The 21583-nt window shown below is 38.3% G+C and overlaps 1 protein-coding gene across 2 annotated transcripts in view; it reads right to left on the bottom strand.

The window, feature by feature from the left end:
• The window catches only part of MAATS1 (MYCBP associated and testis expressed 1), a 92855-nt gene that overhangs the window by 46475 nt on the left and 24797 nt on the right, over nt 1–21583 (bottom strand). The window contains exons 2-7 of one of the 2 annotated variants that reach the window (XM_027868535.1): nt 16514–16590; nt 16081–16238; nt 10294–10377; nt 9392–9448; nt 4336–4517; nt 210–387 (exon numbers count right to left, since the gene is read on the bottom strand). In XM_027868535.1, the coding sequence (XP_027724336.1) occupies nt 210–387; nt 4336–4517; nt 9392–9448; nt 10294–10377; nt 16081–16238; nt 16514–16590 (736 nt within the window). The remainder of the gene's footprint in view (nt 1–209; nt 388–4335; nt 4518–9391; nt 9449–10293; nt 10378–16080; nt 16239–16513; nt 16591–21583) is intronic. The other variant, XM_027868541.1, reaches the window with a different exon arrangement.

The following is a 21583-nucleotide window of genomic DNA, read 5'->3' as shown; positions in this document are numbered from 1 at the left end:
GGTTAATGATACAGTTTCCAGAGCTACTAACTAGGTCTCTAGATACTTAAGTATTTTACAGTTGAATTGATTAATACTTCCCTGCATGCTGAGGTGTAAATATAAACTGGACATACTTTGATGTGTAAAAAAATCCCCCAAAACTATTGTGACAACACATATAGTATGTATTAGTGAAGGAACAATAGTACTGATGATCAAGTACCTACTTTTCAATTTCATGTTCTCTAAATGCCCACTCCTTCCTTTCCATGTCATTCATCATTTTCCTCCTTTTATTGAATAATGCTTCATTACTCAGAGGGGGGAGGGTGGCTTCCCAAGCACGTTTCTCTCTGGCACGTTCAATCATCTCTACTTCGGCTAGTCCTGCTGGAAGTCCCCGACCTTTAGGATGAAACACCAACAATACTTTACAAAGAAACATTACAAAATGTCATGAAGCAAAAGTGTTTGTCTATTTTACTCATACTTGTACTGTTCTCCTACACCTAATTGAGGAAAACAAGAATACAATATATATTTTAACATATACCATTATGTCAATTCTATATAAAATGAAGTTAATGTCCATGTCCCAGACACGTCTATACCAGTACTGCTTATATATATGTATATATATGTATATACACATACATATACATATATAGATATATATGGAGAGAGAGAAAGAGAACAAACTATGTTTGAGTAAGAACTCTATGTAAATCCTTGTTCATTTTGCAATCATTACATTTAAGACATCCTTTTTGGCATGGCAGTTATTTAGATTAACTGTTATCTGACTAACTTTTTAATGAGGACTAAACTTTTAAAAGTTTTATTGATGACTTTTTTTGTTATCACATTATTTCTAGATATACTCTTACCCCTCCGTGATACACACACCCAATGACCCTTTTCTTTTAACTATTCAATGTTAAACAGTCTAAAAAATCTGTACTGGTGATGTGTGAAAGTGGTGGGTATAAATTACTGGGGTTAGAAGGCTTTGAAGGTATTCCTCTTCTTAGTTAGAGCTTCCGGTTTTGACTCAGACTCAGTTACTGAGCCAGATTCTGCCACTTTCTTCTACTTGGAAGGTCCTTTCTGCCCTTCTGTCTGTCCCACAGGTCAGACCCAGCCCTTGACTTTATTTGGATCGTGTGGTGAGCTCTGGTCACCATTACCACAATTTGCGTAAAAATGTATCCCCTGGTGAGTTGCTGTGGCTATCGGATATACACCAAAACTTCTGAGAGATTAACAGTACATCCAAGCCCCCAGCAGAAGCAAATTCCAGAAAGGAAGCAAAAGCTCAGGTAAGCTTTCTCTAGTTACTTCCCAAGTCCCTGCCTTGCCTTGTGGCCCCATTATACTCTTTAGTATATTCCCTCCTAACTCTCCTTTGTTAAGATTAAATCCTTTCTTGTTACAAAAGAAAAACATTTTTTTTAAAAAGCATAAGACACAGTGACCACCATCTGACAATACAGATACAATATTCAGTCCCAGTGATTATAATACATTTGGGGGCAGGGGAGGAAAAAAGGGAGGTGGGGGTGGTAGGTTAGATGACATTGTTTAAATAGGATGTTTGCCAGTTTTAAAACAATGGCATCAGAGATGACTATTTCTTGTCAGAATGTAAATACATTTTAGCATTTTTTTTTCAAAATGTACTGGCGATTTGGGGTGAATAGTGTTTGAGTTATCATTGAAAAGTGGAAAGAACACTGAACTAGGTGTTAGGAGAGACAGATTCTAGTCCCAGCTCTGCCCCTACCTAACACATAGGTGACTTTGGGCTGTAAAATGATGGTATTAAATCTCTAACATCCCTGATCCCACTAAAACTCTAAAGTAGAGTTGGTGGCAGCTGTAAATGATAGGGCACTATCATTTAGTGTAATTATCTAAGATCTATAAGCTTAACAAACTTCCTGAAGCACCTTCAAAATACTGTTAATTATCGTGTCAACCACCATGTCAATTATCTATAAAACCAGGTTTTTAAACTTCTAACACTGTTGCCCTTAGCCATAACTTGGTTACTGCTCCATCTGCTTACTACATTTAGAGATGCGGTTGATGCTGAAAAAACAAAAATGAAAAGTACCCTGAGATCAACATCCCCACATTATGTGGGGCCCCAAACCTCCTCTAGGTTCTGCAGCCAGTCTGTTCCTGCCACTTCCCACTTGTGAAAGTGCAACGTGACCTCCGTCTTCCCTTCTCTCCACTCCATCCAAGTTCTTTCCATTCCCTCAAGAGGCTGCCCCTTGCCACTGTCCAAATCTGCTCTCAGCATCAGATGCAATGAGGTGTGTTACTCTAGCATTAGCTAATTCACTGTAAGAAATGGAAGGAACTGCAGAAAGGGAAGAGAGCAGATAAAATTGAAGATGTCTTTTCAAAGCTCTTGAAAACAGACATTACCCCTCCCCCCACATGAAACTTTCTCTTCTCCTACCTGTACCCTCCGACTTGCCATCAAAAACAAACAACTCAGGCTGTCTATACTCTACAGCTCGGCAACAATTCAGCTTCTTCATCTAATCCAAATCCAAGCCACTCCTGCTGAGGTCTCACACTCCACATCTTTAGGTAAATCTGGCATCTTTCCCTTAGTCCCTTCCAAATACCAAAGGCACCTCATTACTGAACTGACATATAATTAAAATAGGACTAGATACTGCCATTCCAGCAAAACCACCAGTTCAAATTCTTTAACAAAAATGGACCGTTTAAAAAAAATTTCAGTAGAATGTTTAGAAAAATATATCGAATTTTACTTAAAAATTTTTAACATGAAAAATGTTATTGCTCCATATACGCCAAAGGATTTATAGCAACCTCTGGTGGGGGTGGGGAGAGCAGCAAAGAACTAGAAACAAAGTAGATGCCTATCGACTAGAGATCAACTAAAAAGTAATTGTGGTACATGGATGTAAAGGAATTACCTGCTATAAAAAACAATAAATATTATGAATACAGAGAAACACGGAAAGGCTTACGTGAACTGATGCACAAAACCAAGAAAACAACATATACAAATTCAACAAGGTAATGAAAGAAAGAACAAGCACTGCTCCAAAGAAAAGATATGAGAAGACATCTTCCCCATTCCTCTGCAGACATGGGGGCTCCATTCAGTGTCCAGAACACTGAAAATATTGTCAGACTTTTTCAATGTACTGATCTATTTTACTGATTTTTTCCCATTCTTTCTTTTTTTCTCGTCTTTAAAAAAATCCCTTCTCGCATCAGTCCTTCTTCAACTTAATTGTCAAATTAATCTTCCTAAAGTAAAGGTCTTACCATGTCATCACTCCCCTCCCATTCAAGAAACTGCAATGGCTCCCTATTACCTCCAGGATCAAATAGAATCCTAAGTTTGGTATTTAAAGCCCTTCATAACTTGGCTCGCTCTTACCTGTCCAGATTTCTTGAATCTGACTCACCCCCACATACTCTTCAATCAAAAGTGGCACTGGCCACTTGCTTTTCTGTGTACAAAGCACTCCATCATGTGACTCCGGGAATTTTCACCGGCTGTTCCCCATGCCGTCAATTCTCCCTCCTCCTCTTTTGCCTCCTACCTTCCCTGGCTTCCCTCAGGTTCCAGCTAAAAATCCCACCTTCTGCAAGAAGCCTTTCCAGATTCCTTTTAATACTAGTGCCTTCCCTCTTGATTATTTAAAATTTATCTTATATATCTTGTTTGTACATAAGTTGTTTACATGTTGTCTCTCATTAAACTGAGCTCCCTGACAGCAGGGATTGTTGTGTTTTTTTGTTTTTATTTTTATTTTTTTTTGCCTTTCTGCAGTGCTTAGCACAGTTCCTGGAACACAGAAGGTGCTCAATAAAGGCTTGTTGACTTGATTTAATATGCACACATGAATATACACTCAAAAAAAGTTGATTCATAGAGGCAACATGGACTGGTAAACAGAAGACACTAAGTGACTGGAAAGGAAAAACCTAAATGAGAAAGAGAGGGTGGTTGAGAGAGTGAATGAGTATGTGAGAGAGAATGAGTGATAAGCAAAACAACCAAAGGATGTTGGTGAAAATTATTTTTTATCGCCAAGAGACAATAACGACAGATGAACAAGCATTCACGAGCAAGGTGGCAATCTTTGCACAAAGTCCTATGAGAGAATCTTAAAAGTAGCTGTACACAATGACAGTCCCCAAACAGCAGCTACAACATAACTAAAGGCAGCCTTCATGAATCTACAGTGGAGAAAGAACAGTGAGCCACACAAGGGTCACTGCTAGGACGTCGTTCCCTCTATCTGAACATACAGTTATCCATCAACAGTAGGAGTCACCTGCGAATTAACTTACCCCAAGTGAGAGTAGCCAGGGTCAAGATCTCGGGGATGGTATCCTGGCATACTACGTATTCTGGTGTGTATGGATCTGTTTGAGTTTCACTATCCCGATAATCTGTCTGTGTGCCTTGAGTATGCACCAGAGCCATTTTGGGCTGCTTTTTGGGGACTGAAGCATAACCATATGTATCTTGCCTGAAAGGTGAAAAAGAAAGAAAGAAGAAAAAAAATTAAATCGTGTTAGCATCATTTAGAATACCCAATAATACAAGCAGGAATAGAAGTTAAAAATCAAACTCTGAGAACATATTGGCCTATTCGCTCTTCAACTCAAAGAGACATAGAGTAATGTCCTCAGCTACCCCTGGTGGGAAGAAAACCCTCTCTATTTCTCCTTCAGATTCTTCAGTATGACTAGGGTTCTGCAAAACTGTCCCTGAAGAATTTTCCCTGCTATCTTCACATCTGCATAACAACTGAAAAAAGTCATCTCCTCACTTACTGAATTGAGGGGCAGGATGAAGGGAGCAGATGAGGAAATAAGGAAGCTGAAAGGAGGCCATTTGTGAATATAAAATGCGCATTCTGGGTACCCCAGGAAAACTTTAAAGTACAGTATAATCTCTCAAGCTACATGTTCTCCAACTTCTTGCCTTCCCTCCCATGGTCATACCCCCAAGTTTAGCTAATCTCCACTCCCCCAACCCAGTTCAAGGACAGAGAAGGGAGAACAGAGTATGCCTTCTATAGAAACCTATTTCTTCCTCTAGGTAGTGGAGTATTGGTCTAATTATAGAATATAAGCCATAGCTAGCTAAAGTGAATGGCAGGTGTCACATAGTAGATGGCCCAAAAGTCTTAGTGCAGGTTTAAGCTACCCCATATATAAGCACAAGATAGATGTCTTTGCATGTATGTGTATATATGTATATATACACACACATACACACATGTATGTATATATTATTAGAGATGAGCACATAGTATATTCATTATACTGTCAAACTATCAAATAGGAATCAAAAGAGTGGCTTCTTATTTTTCTATCTAGAATAACCACTGGTAATATTCAGTAATATATATTTGGTAATAGATATTCAAACATGCAAAGGAGGATTTAATGAATCCCTCCAGTCCAGATTCCTGATGTATGACCCATCAATTATACTCCAAAAGATTTGATGGATACCAAATAATACTGCTTCTATGATATAATTTCTATAATAAAACAATAAATACTTTTTCTTTCTTGACCACCTTCTTGGTTACTTACCTTAGCTACCAAATTGCTCCATTTTCTCATTTTGGTGGGTTTTGGAGAGGGGAGAATTAGGAGCCAGATAACACACTGGTTTAGTAGCTGTCAGGTTTCTTCAAGTTTTTCCCTTTTCTTCTCCATCTCATGACCCTATTGGCCAAGTGAATTCTGCAAGCCGGCCAGCTAAATTATAGGTCAGTGTGGCATATAAAAGAGGCAGGTCTAAAAATGGCAATACTTTTGTGCTGTTCTGCTCACCTGGTTCCTTGTTCAGCTTGAACTCCGCTATATCTCAATACCTTTACTGCTGCTGTTTTTGCTCCCTTCTCTGGTCCAGCTTTTCCCTGTCTGTTAACTTACTATGGACTTGGTAATAAAGACATTCATGGTTTACTCTGCCCATTATCTTCCAGCTTTGTTCTCCCAGTCCCAGTAACTTTCACAAATTCATAAAAGACGGACCACCTTGAAAAGCCAATGAATGCTATGGTTCCATTTGAAGGTTTAACTCATCTTTTTTCACTATAACACATGGAAGTTCCACATGCATCTGCGTATTTATCACCTGAGCTAAGTTCATTCCACCTGAATATGAAAACTTTGCATTTCAACTCACTCATTTCCTCTTTGTGTGTCCTTCTTAAGTGTATAAATCCAAGCCTCACCTCTTGGTCCTTCATAACTGCCTGCTGGACGGCTCTTCCTCTATATGTCACAGGCATTTCAAACTCAACATGTCCAAAGAAAGAACTCATTTTCTTTCTCCCTCCCCCAACCCACCACTCTTTGTAGTTTCCCTGCTTCTACCAAGGGCAGGCACTACACATCCTCAAAGTCATCTTTGGTGCTTTCCTATCTGTTACTCTCTACATCCAATTAACTGCCACATTGTCCTGCTGCTCTCTCTACAACATGTCTCATTCATGCCCTTCCCTCTACTTGCCCTGCCACCAGCCCAGCTGAGGCCCTCATCACCTTCCCCTGGATTATCGTAAGAGCCTCCTAACTCGTCTCCCTGCCTCCAGTCCCACCCCTCTCCAATCGATCCTCCACTTGGCTGCCAAAGTAATCTTTCTAAAGCACAGGTTTGGCCATGCCATCCTCTTCCTCAAGAAGCGTCCAATGTTCTCTTTCATCTCAAGGATAAAACACAAGCACCTCTGTTTTGCAATTAAGCCTTTTTTTTTCAAAGTTTGTTTTTTGTTTATTTTTTTTTAATTTTTAGGCAATTGAGGTTAAGTGACTTGCCCAGGGTCAGACAGCTAGTAAGTATTAAATGTTTGGTCTGAGGCCAGATCTAAACTCAAGTCCTCCTGACTTCAGGACTGACGTTCTATCCACTGAGCCAGCTAGCTGCTCCGCAATTAAGCCTTTTAAGAGATGGATCCAATCTATTTTTCCCAGACTATTCCATGACTCCTCCTTTGCACGCTCAACATTCCAGAGAAATTGGCCCATTTATTCTTCCTCATACCCCACCTTCCATCTCCCACTGTGATGCCTTTGTGCAGGCTATCCCCCATACTTGGAATGTTCTTTCTTCTCACCTCTACCTCCTGGAATCCCTCACTCGCCTTCAAGACTCAGCTCAAATATCACTCTTTCAGACTGAAGCTCTTCCTGGTTTCCCCACATAATAATACTCTCCACATTATTTTGTTTTTATTCTGCATACATTTTGTATTTACTTAACTATGTATATAGCGTTCCCTCTGTGTAGAATGTAAGCTCTTTGAGGGCAGAAACTGTTTTCATTCTTGTCTTTGCATCCCCCAAGACTTAGCATAGTGTCTGGCACACAACAGGAGCATTGTTGAATTGAACAGCTTCCATTCATATCTGTGCTTCTTAGGTGAAGGGTGATCAGGACAGCGCCCAGGCTCTGCCATATCTCTATTCCAAGGTGGTTTTCTTTCTATCTACCTATCTATCTATCTATATATTATCCAAATTCACCACCAACACTCCCTGTAAATGTCCCATCATGGTAGGAGGTGACACTGGGTTCTTGAAGGCCAAGCAAGCAGTGCACAAAATCTGGCAAGTGATATCAGGCTGGACAGTTCCAAGAACAGGCTAATGATGGGACTGCATTTCTGTTGCCAAGGAGCAGTTTAGAAAGGTTCATTACTAGGCTGGCTACAGGGGGATGACGTTTTCTGATCATGGCAACCCTCGTCAATAACCTGCTGACATAACAGGGGCCTGCAATGTGCACTAGTGTCGTGTGGTGCACAAATAAGATTGGAGATTCTTGAAATATCTAAGTATTGAAGTATAGTTTAATCTACAGAGAACTGAAGATTCTACTAAGGACAAAGAGGGCAAGAACATAATTTCTGTTGTTGAGCTGTTCAGCTATTTCTGACCCTCTGTGAACCCATTTGGGGTTTTCTTGGCAAAGATAGTGGAATGGTTTGCCATTTCCTTCTCTAGCTCATTTTACAGATGAGGAAACTGAGGCAAACAGGGTTAGGTGATTTGCCCAGGTTCAAACAGCTAATAAGTGTCTGAGTCCAGATTTGAACTCAGGAATATGAGTCTTCCTGATTCCAAGCCCAGTGCTCTATCCATTGTACCACCTAGCTGCTACAGAACCTAATTTACAAACAGCCAATCAGGAAGACTTAATCAGTTGGTAAGAGCATGGTGCTAAAATAAGTCCTCAATCATTCAATCATTAACAATATTTATTAACTGCACAAAGATCTATAGTACTGTACTAGACAATGTGAGAAAATTAAATTTGCTCTGTTCAGTAGTCACAGGCTGAACCTCCAAATCCTGCAAGCGATTTCCTAAATGCTTATCACTGGTCTTAATGGGTATAAATGAAAAAGTGTGGATGAATAAATTTGTCCTCACTACTGACGAGCAGAATCATTTTTATATACCAAGAATGACCTGCTATTATTAGTGTATGAACCAGACAAATGCAGTTCAATAATAGCCAGTTATATGGCATTGATCTAGAAAATTTCCCTCAATACAGCAGAAATAAGTATTTTCAAACAAAGCTGAAATAAAGTTGTTGCTGTTGTTGCTGTTTTAAAGTGAAAATAGTCTGGGCTTTAAAATACTGCTTTTCCTTGTCATAAGATAATATAGGAAGGAAAAGTACCATGTACATTTCAGTTAAACATGACCTGTCTTCTCTGCCCCCTTTAGGTGAACATAACAAAACTAGCCAGACTCACCTGAAAAATCCATTGACTCTATTTTGCTCCTCATTTAGTCCACACAAGACCTTTTGTCACTTCACACCCTAGGCTAGCTAGAAATTACTTTCTACTTCTCTGTGTAACAAATGAACTGTTCTCTATACCTGTATAAAGATAAAGGGACCTTTCTTCCTCTCAGTAAGACCAAGAGGAAAAAGGTTCATTATGTGCTACTTTCCAATACCGTAAATATGTGAACATTAGGAATAATAAATATTCACTGTGTTTTTATGCACAGAACTAAATACATTTCTTTTCCTAAATTTGTAACTTAAATGAGATATGGTAGGATATAGATTTACTTCTCTTTTCATGGGTACCTTACAACACTTAGCTCTGGGAGGATTGACAAATTCCACTAAAGCAAGACAGTGTAAGAAAAATGAAGGATTCACAGATTTATCGATTGATTATTGTGACAAATTGCCAAGTCACAGCATCAAACAACAAATATATTTCACAGAGGAGCAAAACTATTTTGGTTAATTTCTTTTTAAATCAAATATACCAAGGCAAACAGTCTACATCTCTAATAGTGGAGAAATAAAATAAACCGGAAAATACTTAGTAATACGTAGTTTATTACTTACTTTTGTGTTGCAAGAATAACATTGAGTGGCATCTGCTTGTAAAATGGAAGGAAAGGCCTGGAGGGAAAATGAAGCAATACAATTAAATGAGATTTGTGACTTGGGTAGAAGGTTGATGACATAACCCCTAAGGTCCCTTCTGATTCCAAGATGCTGTGATTCACACATTAAATATGGTAACCCTGGCTCTCCCCAATATCTTGGGGGCAGTTTCTTAAATAAGGCCTTCTGCATACCATTTCACATTCTGTCCCAAAGCTCATCTGTACTGGGTTATGTTTACATGAAATTACAAGCTTGTTCCCTCCCACATGGGAAGATCATGTCTAAGGAGAGTTTTACAACTCTTCCTTAAAGTCTAGAATGTTTGGAAATGAAAGGGGAAAGACATCTTGAAAGACAGTTAGCAAGACAATCCATCCCCAGTTGCAACTGAGTTTCATAGAAAATGGTTGCTTAGAAAAACAATGTTCATTAAAAATTTACTTTCTCAAGGGAGTGTAGGCAGACAAAGCCTCAAGATTTCACTTCTGTCCCAGAAGAGATTTCTACAGGAAACTCAGGGACATCTATTGATTCGACTGAATTACCCATTAGCCAGTTGATGGCTACCTTTTTGAGCCATGGCAAATAGACACACTGAATCTTTTATTCCTACTTGGATTGATCACATTCACAGAGAAAGCCTATGTATACCACTTTCTAGTCAGTTCTATTATTTTTTCCATTTTCACTGTCCAAGTCCCATACCATTCTGTACCCTATTTCATTTTTCATCTGTCTAAACTACTGAACCTATCGTAAGCTATAGAGAAATTCCTTCCTCTCGTTCTATGCACACATATTCCAAGAGACTTTAATTGCCAGGTAAGGCTCATGTAATATTAATGTTGTCTTCTTACCATTCAAAATATTTACAGCGATTCTTTCCAGTAACCTGAGGATCTTCATCAACTTCTTTAGGCATCTTAAAAGAAGGATCAGCCCTAAAATGAAGTAAGAAAACAACACTCAGATCTGAATAAAAGTACTAGTTGGCATTTAATATTTTTATAATGCCTTACTCTAAGAGATTATTCCTCCATCATTGTGACAATCAATAAGCTTTATTAAACATCATTATGTGTCGGGCCCTAGGGTATACAAAGACAAAACCAAAATAACTAATGCCCTTAAGGAGTTTACATTCTATCAGTATTCTATATAATTCCCCTGTATTATTCTAAATTTCTTTTTTAAGTTCAGATATCTATTTTGAACTTTTTGTAGGTAAATTATATTATTATGTATGTGCTTAGGGTGATATTGGGTTCTCCTGATATGCTGCATGATATTTTGGCTTCTAAAAATCATTCACAGAAAGTTATGGGAGTCACAAGATTTAAAAAAAAACTGTCATGCTCAAAATTACAGGGGAGCATTGGGTCAGACAGTTCTTGACTTCATCATGGAATCTGTGTAGATGTGTGTCTGGAAACCATGACTACTACCAGTCATGGGCACTTCAGATTGTGGCTGTTAATATCTAAGTGAATATTCCACAGTCAAGATTTAGTAATTCTACAAGTGAGTGATGGTTATCATACTACCATTATATGATCATTCTTGGCAGTCAATGACCCAACAGGGCAATATGATTACACAACAGATTAGCAGAAAAGGAAAAAAATGTATTAAGTCCCACAGCTGGAGGAATTAGTAAATTTTGAGAGTTTCTGGATCCTCTTCTTGAACAGAAAATACTCTAGAATGATAGGGTGTCTCAGCTATTTATTAGAGGAAAGATTTCTATAAATATATGGGAAGCAAAGCTGTCTGGAAGTAGAAAAAGCTTAAGTAATAAAAGAATCTCAAACAAAGAATCTCTGTTCAAAGAACCACTAGTTTAATAACAGATAACACATAGAAGGTATTAGTGGCAAGGACAAAGAGAGCAAATCTTGGAATTGACCCAAGCTCACCTTTAAGATAGAGTGAACAAGGGAAAATAATGTTTATACTCCATCACACACCACAAGCTTGGCCACAGGGCTCTCAACCCACCTGCTGTCCATATGCACAGCAAACATTGGAATTTTGATCTTTATTTAATTCAAACAAAATACATAGTATGACTCAATATAACAAAGAAACATATCAGCAGGCTAAATAAATTATATCTTGCATATATATTACTCTTTTCAAACTTATGTTGATATTGTTATTAATATGATAAAAAAATTTTAAATAGTAATGAATCCATAAAAGCTTTCTGTCATGATATATTTTTACTTGATTAATTTAAGTACTTTCTCAACATAACTATTTCATGTCAGGGTCCTAGAAATATTCTAATAATGCAAAGGGGTATCCATACTCAAAAAGGTTAGGAACCACAGTGTTAATCTGAATATTTAGGATCATAGCTACATCTGTGTTGGAAATTATCTAGTCTAACTCCTTCCATTTACATACAGGGAACCTGACACCCAAACAGGTTAAGTGACTTGTCCAATGTCAAAAGAAACAGCAATTAGCAGAAGTGGGATTCAAGTCAGGGTCTTCTCCTCCAAATCCAGAATCCTTTCCACCATACCCCATTGGACATTAGACACATAGAATAGTCTAACAGTAATTTGATGACGTACTCTCTCATACTTGTGCTCCTACAGTGTTCTTAGGAAGAGGAAAGGAATAGATAGTGTGATCTCACTACACTCTCTTCCTTGACAATCTTTTTCATTCCTGCAAGCTTCAACTACTTCCTCTATATTGATGACTTCTAAATCTAAATGTCTCTCATTTAAATCTCTCTTCTAAGTTCCAGATCTGATTGTCAACTACCCATAGGACATTGGAGACAACAATGGAATAGAGGGAAGAATGCTGGATTTAGAGTCAGAGGACTTGGGTTCAAATCCCAGTTCTCCCATTTATTGGGCAGCTTCGATCTGTTTCAACTCTAAAATCATCATTTTATGATCTCTGCTTGGATATCCAATTAGTACCTTAAACTTACCAAGTCAAAAACTGAGCTCATTATCTCTCCTATAAACCCCACCTCTCCTTCTAACTTCACTATTTCTGTCTTTGACACCACTATTTATCTAGTCTTCCACATCTGTTAACTTACAAATATCTTTTGACTCTTTTTCCTCCTTCATCTTTGATATCTCATCAATTACCAATTCTTGTTAAATCCATTTCTGAAACATGTCTTGCAGGTGTCTAATCCTCTTTGTTTCTTACTGCTATCACATTAATTTTTACCTCTGTCATTACTACCCACTTGGACAACTGAGATAGCTTCCCAACAAACTCTTCCGCCTAGAATGCAAAGCCTATCACAGCCTTACTTACTTTCCATGCACTCCATGTTCAAGGCAATTTGGATGAATCTCTGTTCCCAAACTCTGTGTTTGTATGTTTTGATTCACATTAACCCTAACAACTCTGTAAAACAGGTGCTATTAAAATGATCCCTGTTTTATAGATGAGGAAACAAATTCAGAGAAGTTAAGGGTCACATAACTAGTAAGTGCCTGAGGCAGAACACAAACCCAGGTCTTTCTATCTCCCAAGTCTAGTACTCTATCTACTGTCATACTGTTTCCAAATATAAATATAGCATTAATTAAAATACAGGCAGCTTTTAACTTATGAATGAGATTTCCCAAAGTCTCTAAGTTGTTTTTATGGATTTAAACACTTTTTCCCATCTTCCCAATGTTATACAGAGTGATGAAATGCCTAGGTCAGTCCACAAAAAAACTTTTTAATTCATAATATACTTGCCACCCTGACAAAATGACAGATCCTTCATCTATTTTAATATATCTGATACACTGTGTGTACACTGTACTAATATTAACATGGACTCTAACTCTTACGCAACAATGTTTTATGGGCAAATGCATTTTCCAGTCCAACTTGGAACACTGGGAAATTCCATTTTTACAGCACAAGTGGGAACTCTGTCAGCTCCAAGCCAATATCAGTGAGTCCTGGAAGAAGATTTGTAGCACAGTTGGAGTCTGGAGCACCAGGAAGTATGAAAATCAGGAGCTTATGAGGTCCAACTGGTGTAAGTTTCTGGAAAGACTTCTTCATCCTGAGCTTATTGTCAATCATGTCATTCCTCACTTCCTAGAGACTGGGCCACCTACTTATCTTTCTACTAACAATGCTCTAGGGAAGCTCCAACTCTGAGAAATTTATTACCAGTAACTTTTGTATATGTAAAGGAAGACTGTAGGCCTGGAGGGTGAAAGACTAGGATCTTGCCCCCTTAGCTTAGTTTTTTATGCTTGCTTATGTTCATTTTCATCTAAATCCTGAAAGAGTCTTGGAAATTAAGCTGAACCTCCTACATCACACAGCTAATGTGGGGTTCCTGGTCTCCCAGGTCCAGCACACTATTCCACTATGTCACACTGGCCCTATAAATAAACATATCATTAATTAAAAGAGAGGCAGCCTATAACTTATGAACAGTATGAATAGAGCCCCTGAAAGTGGTTTTGAAGGCAAAGTATTCCCGTAAAGGGTTAACCCAATGTCAGAGACTTGATACAAACTCAACATGCTCCTAACAAAAGACAAACTAAATGCCTAATTAGGTTTTAATTAGCTAGACAGTAGGTCTGTACCACAAAAGAGTTTATTAACCCCTGGTGCTAAGAATCAGCTTACCGAAAGACCTCTTTCATCATAGAGAAAAAGACACTTTTACCTAGTCCAAAGACTGAGTCCTTTCTCATCAGAAGAACTGAAGCTTAGCCTCGGGGTTATGAACGCAACAATGACAAAGACAATTTCTATTCTGACGGGGAAGGGGCACATTTCTGTTCAAGATTCCTAAGCAGAAGGCTGTGGTTGAGGCTGAATAAATGGAAGCCACAAGAATAGGCCACCTTAAACATAACTGACAGGAAGCAGTAAAGACAGTACATAAGACCTCATGGGCAGGAGTGGTGATGCAGCGCAGTCAGGAGCAGACCTAAGAGAAAGCAGCACCTAAGAAAGAGCAGGCTCAGCACAGCAGAGAGATGACAACAATAGAAGCCATCAGTGGCTCTACAATATCAAAGAACTGAGTGACTTAGTCATTCATCTGTGCTGGCCCTGCATACGCCCAGACCACACATATGCATGATCCCTATGTGTATCCTCTCTCCCCACTGATAGTGAGAATTATTTGTGTGAGAGTGTGTCCTGGATTTGGGAGTGAAAACACTCTATTACCGCTTCTCTTTTTATGCTATTTTATTAAATGTTTTTGCTTTGAATCAGTTGTGTTCTCTGGCTTACTAGTAAAAATAAATACATTGTAGAATGGGAGCTTTTGAGCTATGCTTTTGAGTGGCTGAAGACTCACTGAGTACCTTGAACCTGTAATGTCTTTTTTTTGAGGGGGATGGAAAATATAAGGAGGGTACCCCAAATGCACTGCAGAAGAAAACAACTTCCCAGTTTATACCTACAATTATTCTCCTTGAAACATGTACACTGTCTTTTGGAAGTTTTCTGAGAATTTTTACTTCTGGAAATAAGAGTATATATAAGACTAAAAACAACTTTCTTCTATTCTCCTCAACAATCCTTTCTCTTTTTTCACTTAAAGGTCACACAGGTGACCTATTGTGTTGATTAGGAATCTCTGGGAACACAAATGACTGAAGATTCACCTACACTTCAGAGAAAAACCCTACATTCAAAGGAAGACTCAGCACATGTTATCCTAAGTATTTTATAACAGGAGCTAGGTGGCAGCTATGGGATGAAGACCTCAGATTGTGAGGGAAAGCAAAGGCCAGACACCATGGAGTCTAATGCTGGGACTAGAGAAATGGATGCCTTTTTCCCTTGTCAATCAAGATCCTGCCCAAGATTGACCCAAGGGCTGAGGAACATATGCATATGCATGTAAGAGGAAAGATGCACTAGAGAGATGGCATTCATGGGCAATATGGTATCTTCAGAATAAAAGGGAAAGAAATTTCAAGCAGTGACAGTGAGGAAGGCATAGAAGTTTCTGTAGCCACTCAGCCACTCTCAGGTTAGGGGACAGACACAAAAGGCAAAATTCACTTATAATAAACCTACATAAATGCTCCAGTCTTTAAACAATAAAAATAATTTTAAAATACTACTCTTTGGTTCCTAGACTGAAGATACCCATCTTTATTATCAAAAAGTGTTTACTAAGGATGAATTTATGGATAAGCAAAAGGAAAAGGAACTCCAGAAATTAGGCTTCTCTACTAAAAAATGTACTAACTACAATTTTCCAAAGAACATATCTGAAACTTACTACAAGAAATGTAGTAGCTGCTTAAAATTCCCACCCCCCCCCACCCCCCCGGAGGAAATCTGAAATATATAAGGTAAATTGCAGGCCCACAAAGTCTCAGGCATTCTTATGTTCACTGGTAGATTCCTAGTTGGCCTATACATGTGTGTTCTGACCCACTGGTCACTCCTCTCTTCAGTTTTCTATGACCACTGTTACTGGTTTAATATGTTGAGGCAACTGCAAAATGTCATCAGGTTGGGAAAGAAAGTCTGAGGACAATTGGTCTAGGTACTACAATTAAATGCATTTTAGAAATCTATTTATTTTTTAAGGTAGAATAATCTGAGTCAAAAGACTCAGAAAAAGGAAAACAATAGAGGAGAGTTTTTGAAAGCTGAAGTCACCTGGCACTTACGCTGCAAGTCTGTAGAGAGCTTCTTTACGTTGCTCCGCCCATCCTCGCCATTCTTGATCAATGAATAGTGGGACAGGATGTGAGGGGTTCAAAAACGTCATGTATCGTGGATAATTCTGCAGGTTACTAAACATAGTTCTAAACCTGGGAACTTTTTTCTAATAGAAGTAAAATAGGAAAAAATGGAGGAAGTAATATAATCAAATTTTTAAAACATTTTACACACTCACAGTACTTCATTAACCCTCATCAAGAGTCAACAAATGGCCAACTATCTTATCCCAAGTGACTGTGTCATTACCACACAAAGGCCAGGGAAGATTTGACAGTTATTCAATTTACATGATCAATGTACATAGTCAACAACATAATTCAGGCCTGATTCAGGCCTATTAAATTGCCTGAATAAGTGAGGGAAGATGAAATGGCCTACCAATTGGTTTCTCATCACAGTGGCCTGGATATTAGCCTGTGCATGGTCCTTTGCACTTGATACTATAAACAATGGATCTGTAATAAGAACAGAAGCAGAAGAATAAGCAATATGGCAAATCTATTCATGAGCTAAGGAGAAAATGTCAAAACAATGTAATATCTCAGAGAATGAAATAGAAACCTACAAGACTGCCCAGTACTAAAGCAAGTCAAGTCCTCATTACTCCACAGTCAAAAAAACAGCCACATGCAAATTTGTATTCCAAAATCGGCTTAAAGAGGTCAATGAAAATGGAAAAGGTATAACACATTCCCAACTTTACCTTCTTTAACACCACCAACCCTATACACATACACAAACTAAGTTGCATCTCTTTGGAGGTTATATAGCCTAGGAAGTGTCAAGTACCCAAAAAGGGCCATACATGCCCACTCTGCCCATGTGCAAACAAAACAGCATTCAGTAATTTTTCTTCAAAAAATCAGGGTAAGTTATATAAGCCTAGTCCTTAGATTTAATTCAGAAATTTTTATGAGTGCCCATTGTGTATTCAGTGACAATCAAGCAAAAGACATTTATTAAGTGCCTACTATGTGCCAAGCACTGTGCTAAGTGCAAGGGATATAAAAGGAGGCAAAACACAGTCACTGCTCTCAAGGAGCTTACAATCTAACAGGGGAGACAACATTTGACAAATACATACAAAGTGAACTACATACAGGATGAATGGAAAATAATTAACAGAAAGACGGAACTAGAATTAAGAGGGGTTGGGGAAGACTTCCAGTAAAAGACCAGATTTTAGTTGGGGCTTAAAGGAAACCAGGTCAGTATTAGAACACATGAAGGAGAATGTTAAAGCCATGGGTGAGACACACAGAAAATGCCCAGAGCTGAGAAAGAGTGACATAGAATAATGTCTAAAGAGGAAACTACTCCTTAACATCTGTAGAAAAATTTAGTAGGAATAATAATAGCTTATATTCATATATCACTTTATGATTACAAGCATGCTTTCTATCATGAAGTCACTACAAATTTAATCATTTGCAAGACACCCAAGACTGAAACAGCCTCTGAGCAGCTGGAATATGCCATAAAAACCTATGCAATAAAGCTCATGAACTTACTCATAGGAAAACTCATCAGGTCTTCACTGAGAACCACCTCACTCTTATTTTATGCACAATTCAAATAAGTCTGGCTGATCAGACTATACTAGCAAATTAGAAACAACAAATTAAGGAGAAGTGTGGTAATGAGATGTGACTAGAAGCTGGCACAGAGTGAGCAATGAAAAATAACAGCTTTGCAAGAGGATATAGAAAAAGCAACAACAATAAAAAAACAGATATAAGACCACAAAAAGTAAAGCCACATAGGACCATTAGGTATGTTTGTGTGTATGTGTGTGTGTGTGTGTGGGAATAACCTTATATTCAACAGCATGAGGGTATGTCTGTGTTACAACTCAGTCAAGTATTTGCTCATTATTTGCTGTTTGAGACAGAGAAAGACACAGACCTAATTTTAGAAAGAGTTTCATCAAAGCTTAGAACATTAAGTAGGCGCTTGATAAATGTTTATGGCCTACGTGGTGTTTCTGGGGAGTTCTCCATGTGCAATAACTCACATTGTGATACTCACCACGTATTTTGTACATTCTACTGCTGCTGTGGTTCCCATTGGCCAGTGCAGTTAATTTCATCTAAACAGTCTCCATCTTCCCCTCACACATACCCCCCCCACACACACACACCCCCACCCACCCCTTGAATGGCCTGGTGTTACCCCTGGGAGTTCACTAACTTGACTGGCCAGTGTTCTTCTAAGAACAGTATTTATTCCACAACGCATTGCATAAATTGCGTCCAAAAACAGGCCATGTATTGAACGGACCAATTAAGTCTTTCTATAGCCTTTAGCAACACTGTAAGAATAGACAGCCAAGTGAAGAAGTTTCAACACAGAGGTCACTGGACTACATGGCACCTGCCCTTAAAAAGCAACTGATCTGAAGTTAACTGAACTTCTAGAGATAGATGAGTAGGGACTGGGGTAACTGAGTGTGAATCCCGGCACAGGACCATCTGAGAGATCACCAACAGCCCAGATGCAAGAAAATCCATCTTACCCCATGGCATCAGTGATGTCTGATAGGTCTACGGTTTATCAACAACATTAGGCTGTATTCTTGTTGTATCATTATAACCTATCTTCTTATTAACAGATATATGATGCTACCTAAGTGGTATCATCATGTGAGCATCACATATGTATGTTTGTCATGCACACATATATGTACACACGTGTGTAACACAGCAAAGCAGGGAATGAACAGCCTGTGCATTGAATGGTAGCATGCAGCTGACAGAGAAACTAGGGGCAGGTACCCAGAATGTTAGGTAGAGCCCCTGTGAAAGACCTATGGAAGAACACGAATCTAATTGCACAGGACAGGAAGACATGGAAGTGTTTTGATGTGCATCAGTGAAGAGACTATTGAAAAAATCAAATTGATACTGTCTCCATTTGTGTAATTGATTCTATTCTGTATCACCAGCAATATTTGGTACACTAAGTCATGTTCTCTTTGTCTCTGAGTTAAATGCAGAAATTCACAGGTTCAGAAGTTCAGCCTTTATCTCAGAGTTAAATTGTCTAATAAATCACCTTCATTCAAAGAAATGTATTATCTCTACACATCTTACTGCCCATGCACAATTAAGGGAGACCTGTTATCTCAGTAACAATTCTTGCAAGATGCAGATGGGCACCAGAAGGTCTATTATCTCTGTACCACTAATAAGCTCTGCAGGTTGCAGACGGGATTCATAAATCAATTAGCATTCCTTAATAACAAAAAGGGGTTGCTACTAGCCCTACATTCCTGATTTCCAGCCAATCATGTTGTCCCCTTATCTACAATGCTAACAAATCATGTTGTTTTCTTTGGGCTTTGTAACCAATCATAGCTCGTTTCCTGCCCAAGAATTTCCACCTATGAAGTCTTATTCTTTGTTCTCTGCTTCCCCACCACCCCAAAAAAAACAACTATAAAAAAGGCTAGCTTGCTTCATATTGCTTTCTTTTAGCTTGCTGAGGAGCTGAGAGACTCCTTTTATCGGTAATTGCTAGCTTTGCCAATAAACTGAACATGCTCAGAACTTTATACCTCAGTTTACCTTAATTTTGATCTTAAATGGCAAACATGAAGGGAGTAAGGAAGGGATGCTGGTCCCTGTAACATTTTCTTAGGGGAATTCATGAGCATTCCAGGGAAATTTTGCCCTGAAGAATTTCTCCACAGAGGATAGCACCAAATACCTAACTCATCCCTCAGTCCTAACTCTTCTGAGCCAATGAAGGCCTCCACACTGTTGGGAAAGTTGCAATTCTGCTTATTTGTCTTGGTGTACTGTTTATGTTTAGTGTGACTATTTGGCAAATAGAAAATCCAAGAAATCCCCCTAAAGGACCAACACCCCTTTAGGGAAATCAATATTGAATCTTTGGAAAATTTTTCTCTTAGGGAAGGGGGGTCCCAGTTCAAGCTGGTTGGGAAAGTGAACTCTTGAAAAATTTTCTTCTTCAAAGGGGTTCTTAGTCCAAGCCAGGACGGATAATAAGGGACACTTCCCATTTAAAAAGGGGTTGAGGAAGCCCAGAAACTCTGTGAGTGTGTGTGTGTCTCAAATTTGGCCTGCAAAGGGACTTCTACTTGTATAAACTGATTTTTAAGTGTTCTTATGCCATGTTATGTGTTTTGTAATTCAAACTACTTTTTAGATTGGACCTGGTCAGCCAAATACCTTTTCTCTTTAGAAAAAAGTTTCTCTCTGTCTTTGAACTTTGGCCAAGTCAGAAGGCAGACAAGAGACACGGATAAAAGGGAATCTTCATTCTTAGTTTGCAAAAATTTTTAGCATTGTAAATTGGTTAGTGACTAATCAGAGACTAAAATGTAATTGCTCTGCTGTGAATTTCCAAAATGTAGTTTGAATGTTTTTATAAATGTTGAAATGTTTTACTGAGTTTTGGGTAACTCTGTAGAATTTAAGGAAAAATGAGAATAGAACTGTGAAAGTTACAAGGAAACAACACTTAGATCCTTAATCACTCTATCCCTGGAAAGTGACAAGATTTATTGCTTTAGTGCAAGAGGGAAGATAATTTTACTGATTAGAGAAAAGGGAACTGAAGCTGCTTTGAAAGTGGGATCAGTGTCCAAGTGGAGAGCAATTTGGAACTATGCCCAAAAAGCTATAAAACTGTGTATACCCTTTCATCCAGCAATAGCACTTCTAGGTCTGTATCCCAAAGAGATCATAAAAATGGAAAAGGACCCACATGTACAAAAATATTTAAAGCAGCTGTTTTTGTAGTGGCCAAGAATTGGAAATTGAGGGGATGCTCATCAACTGGGGAACGGCTGAACACGTTGTGTTATATGAATGTAATGGAATACTGTTGTGCTATGAGAAATGATGAGCAGGCAGACTTCAGAAAAATCTGGAAAGACTTACATGAACTGATGATGAGTGAAGTGAGCAAAACCAAGAGAACACTATAGATAGCAACACTGTGCAATGATCAACTTTGACAGACCTAGCTCTTCTAAGCAATACAATGATCTAAGATAATTCTAAAAGACTCATGATGGAAAACGCTATCCACATCCAGAGAAAGAATTATGGAGTCTGAATGCATATCAAAGTATACTATGTTATCTTTTTTTTTCTTTCTCATAGTTTTTCCCTTTTGTTTTGATTCTTCTTTCACAGCATGACTAATGTGGAAATATGTCTAATAGGATTATACATGTATAGCCTGTATCAGATTGCATGCTGTCTTAGGGAGGAGGGAGGAGAGGGAGAAAAAAATTTGGAACTCAAAATCTTATAAAAGTGAATATTGAAAACTATCTTTCCATGTAATTGGAAAAATAAAATACTATTAAGTGGGAAAAATAACTATTAAAAATGATAAAGATTAAATTTTTTAAAATAAAGTTAAGAAGATCTGTGTTAAAAAAAAAGAAAGAAAAGAAAATGCTATCAGTGAAAT

Source organism: Vombatus ursinus, unplaced genomic scaffold (assembly GCF_900497805.2).
Source record: "Vombatus ursinus unplaced genomic scaffold, bare-nosed wombat genome assembly UNPS02001419.1, whole genome shotgun sequence".
In the NCBI taxonomy this organism is placed as follows: Eukaryota; Metazoa; Chordata; class Mammalia; order Diprotodontia; family Vombatidae; genus Vombatus; species Vombatus ursinus.
Note: the sequence above shows the minus strand (reverse complement) of the source record. Positions and strands in the feature narration are given on the sequence as shown.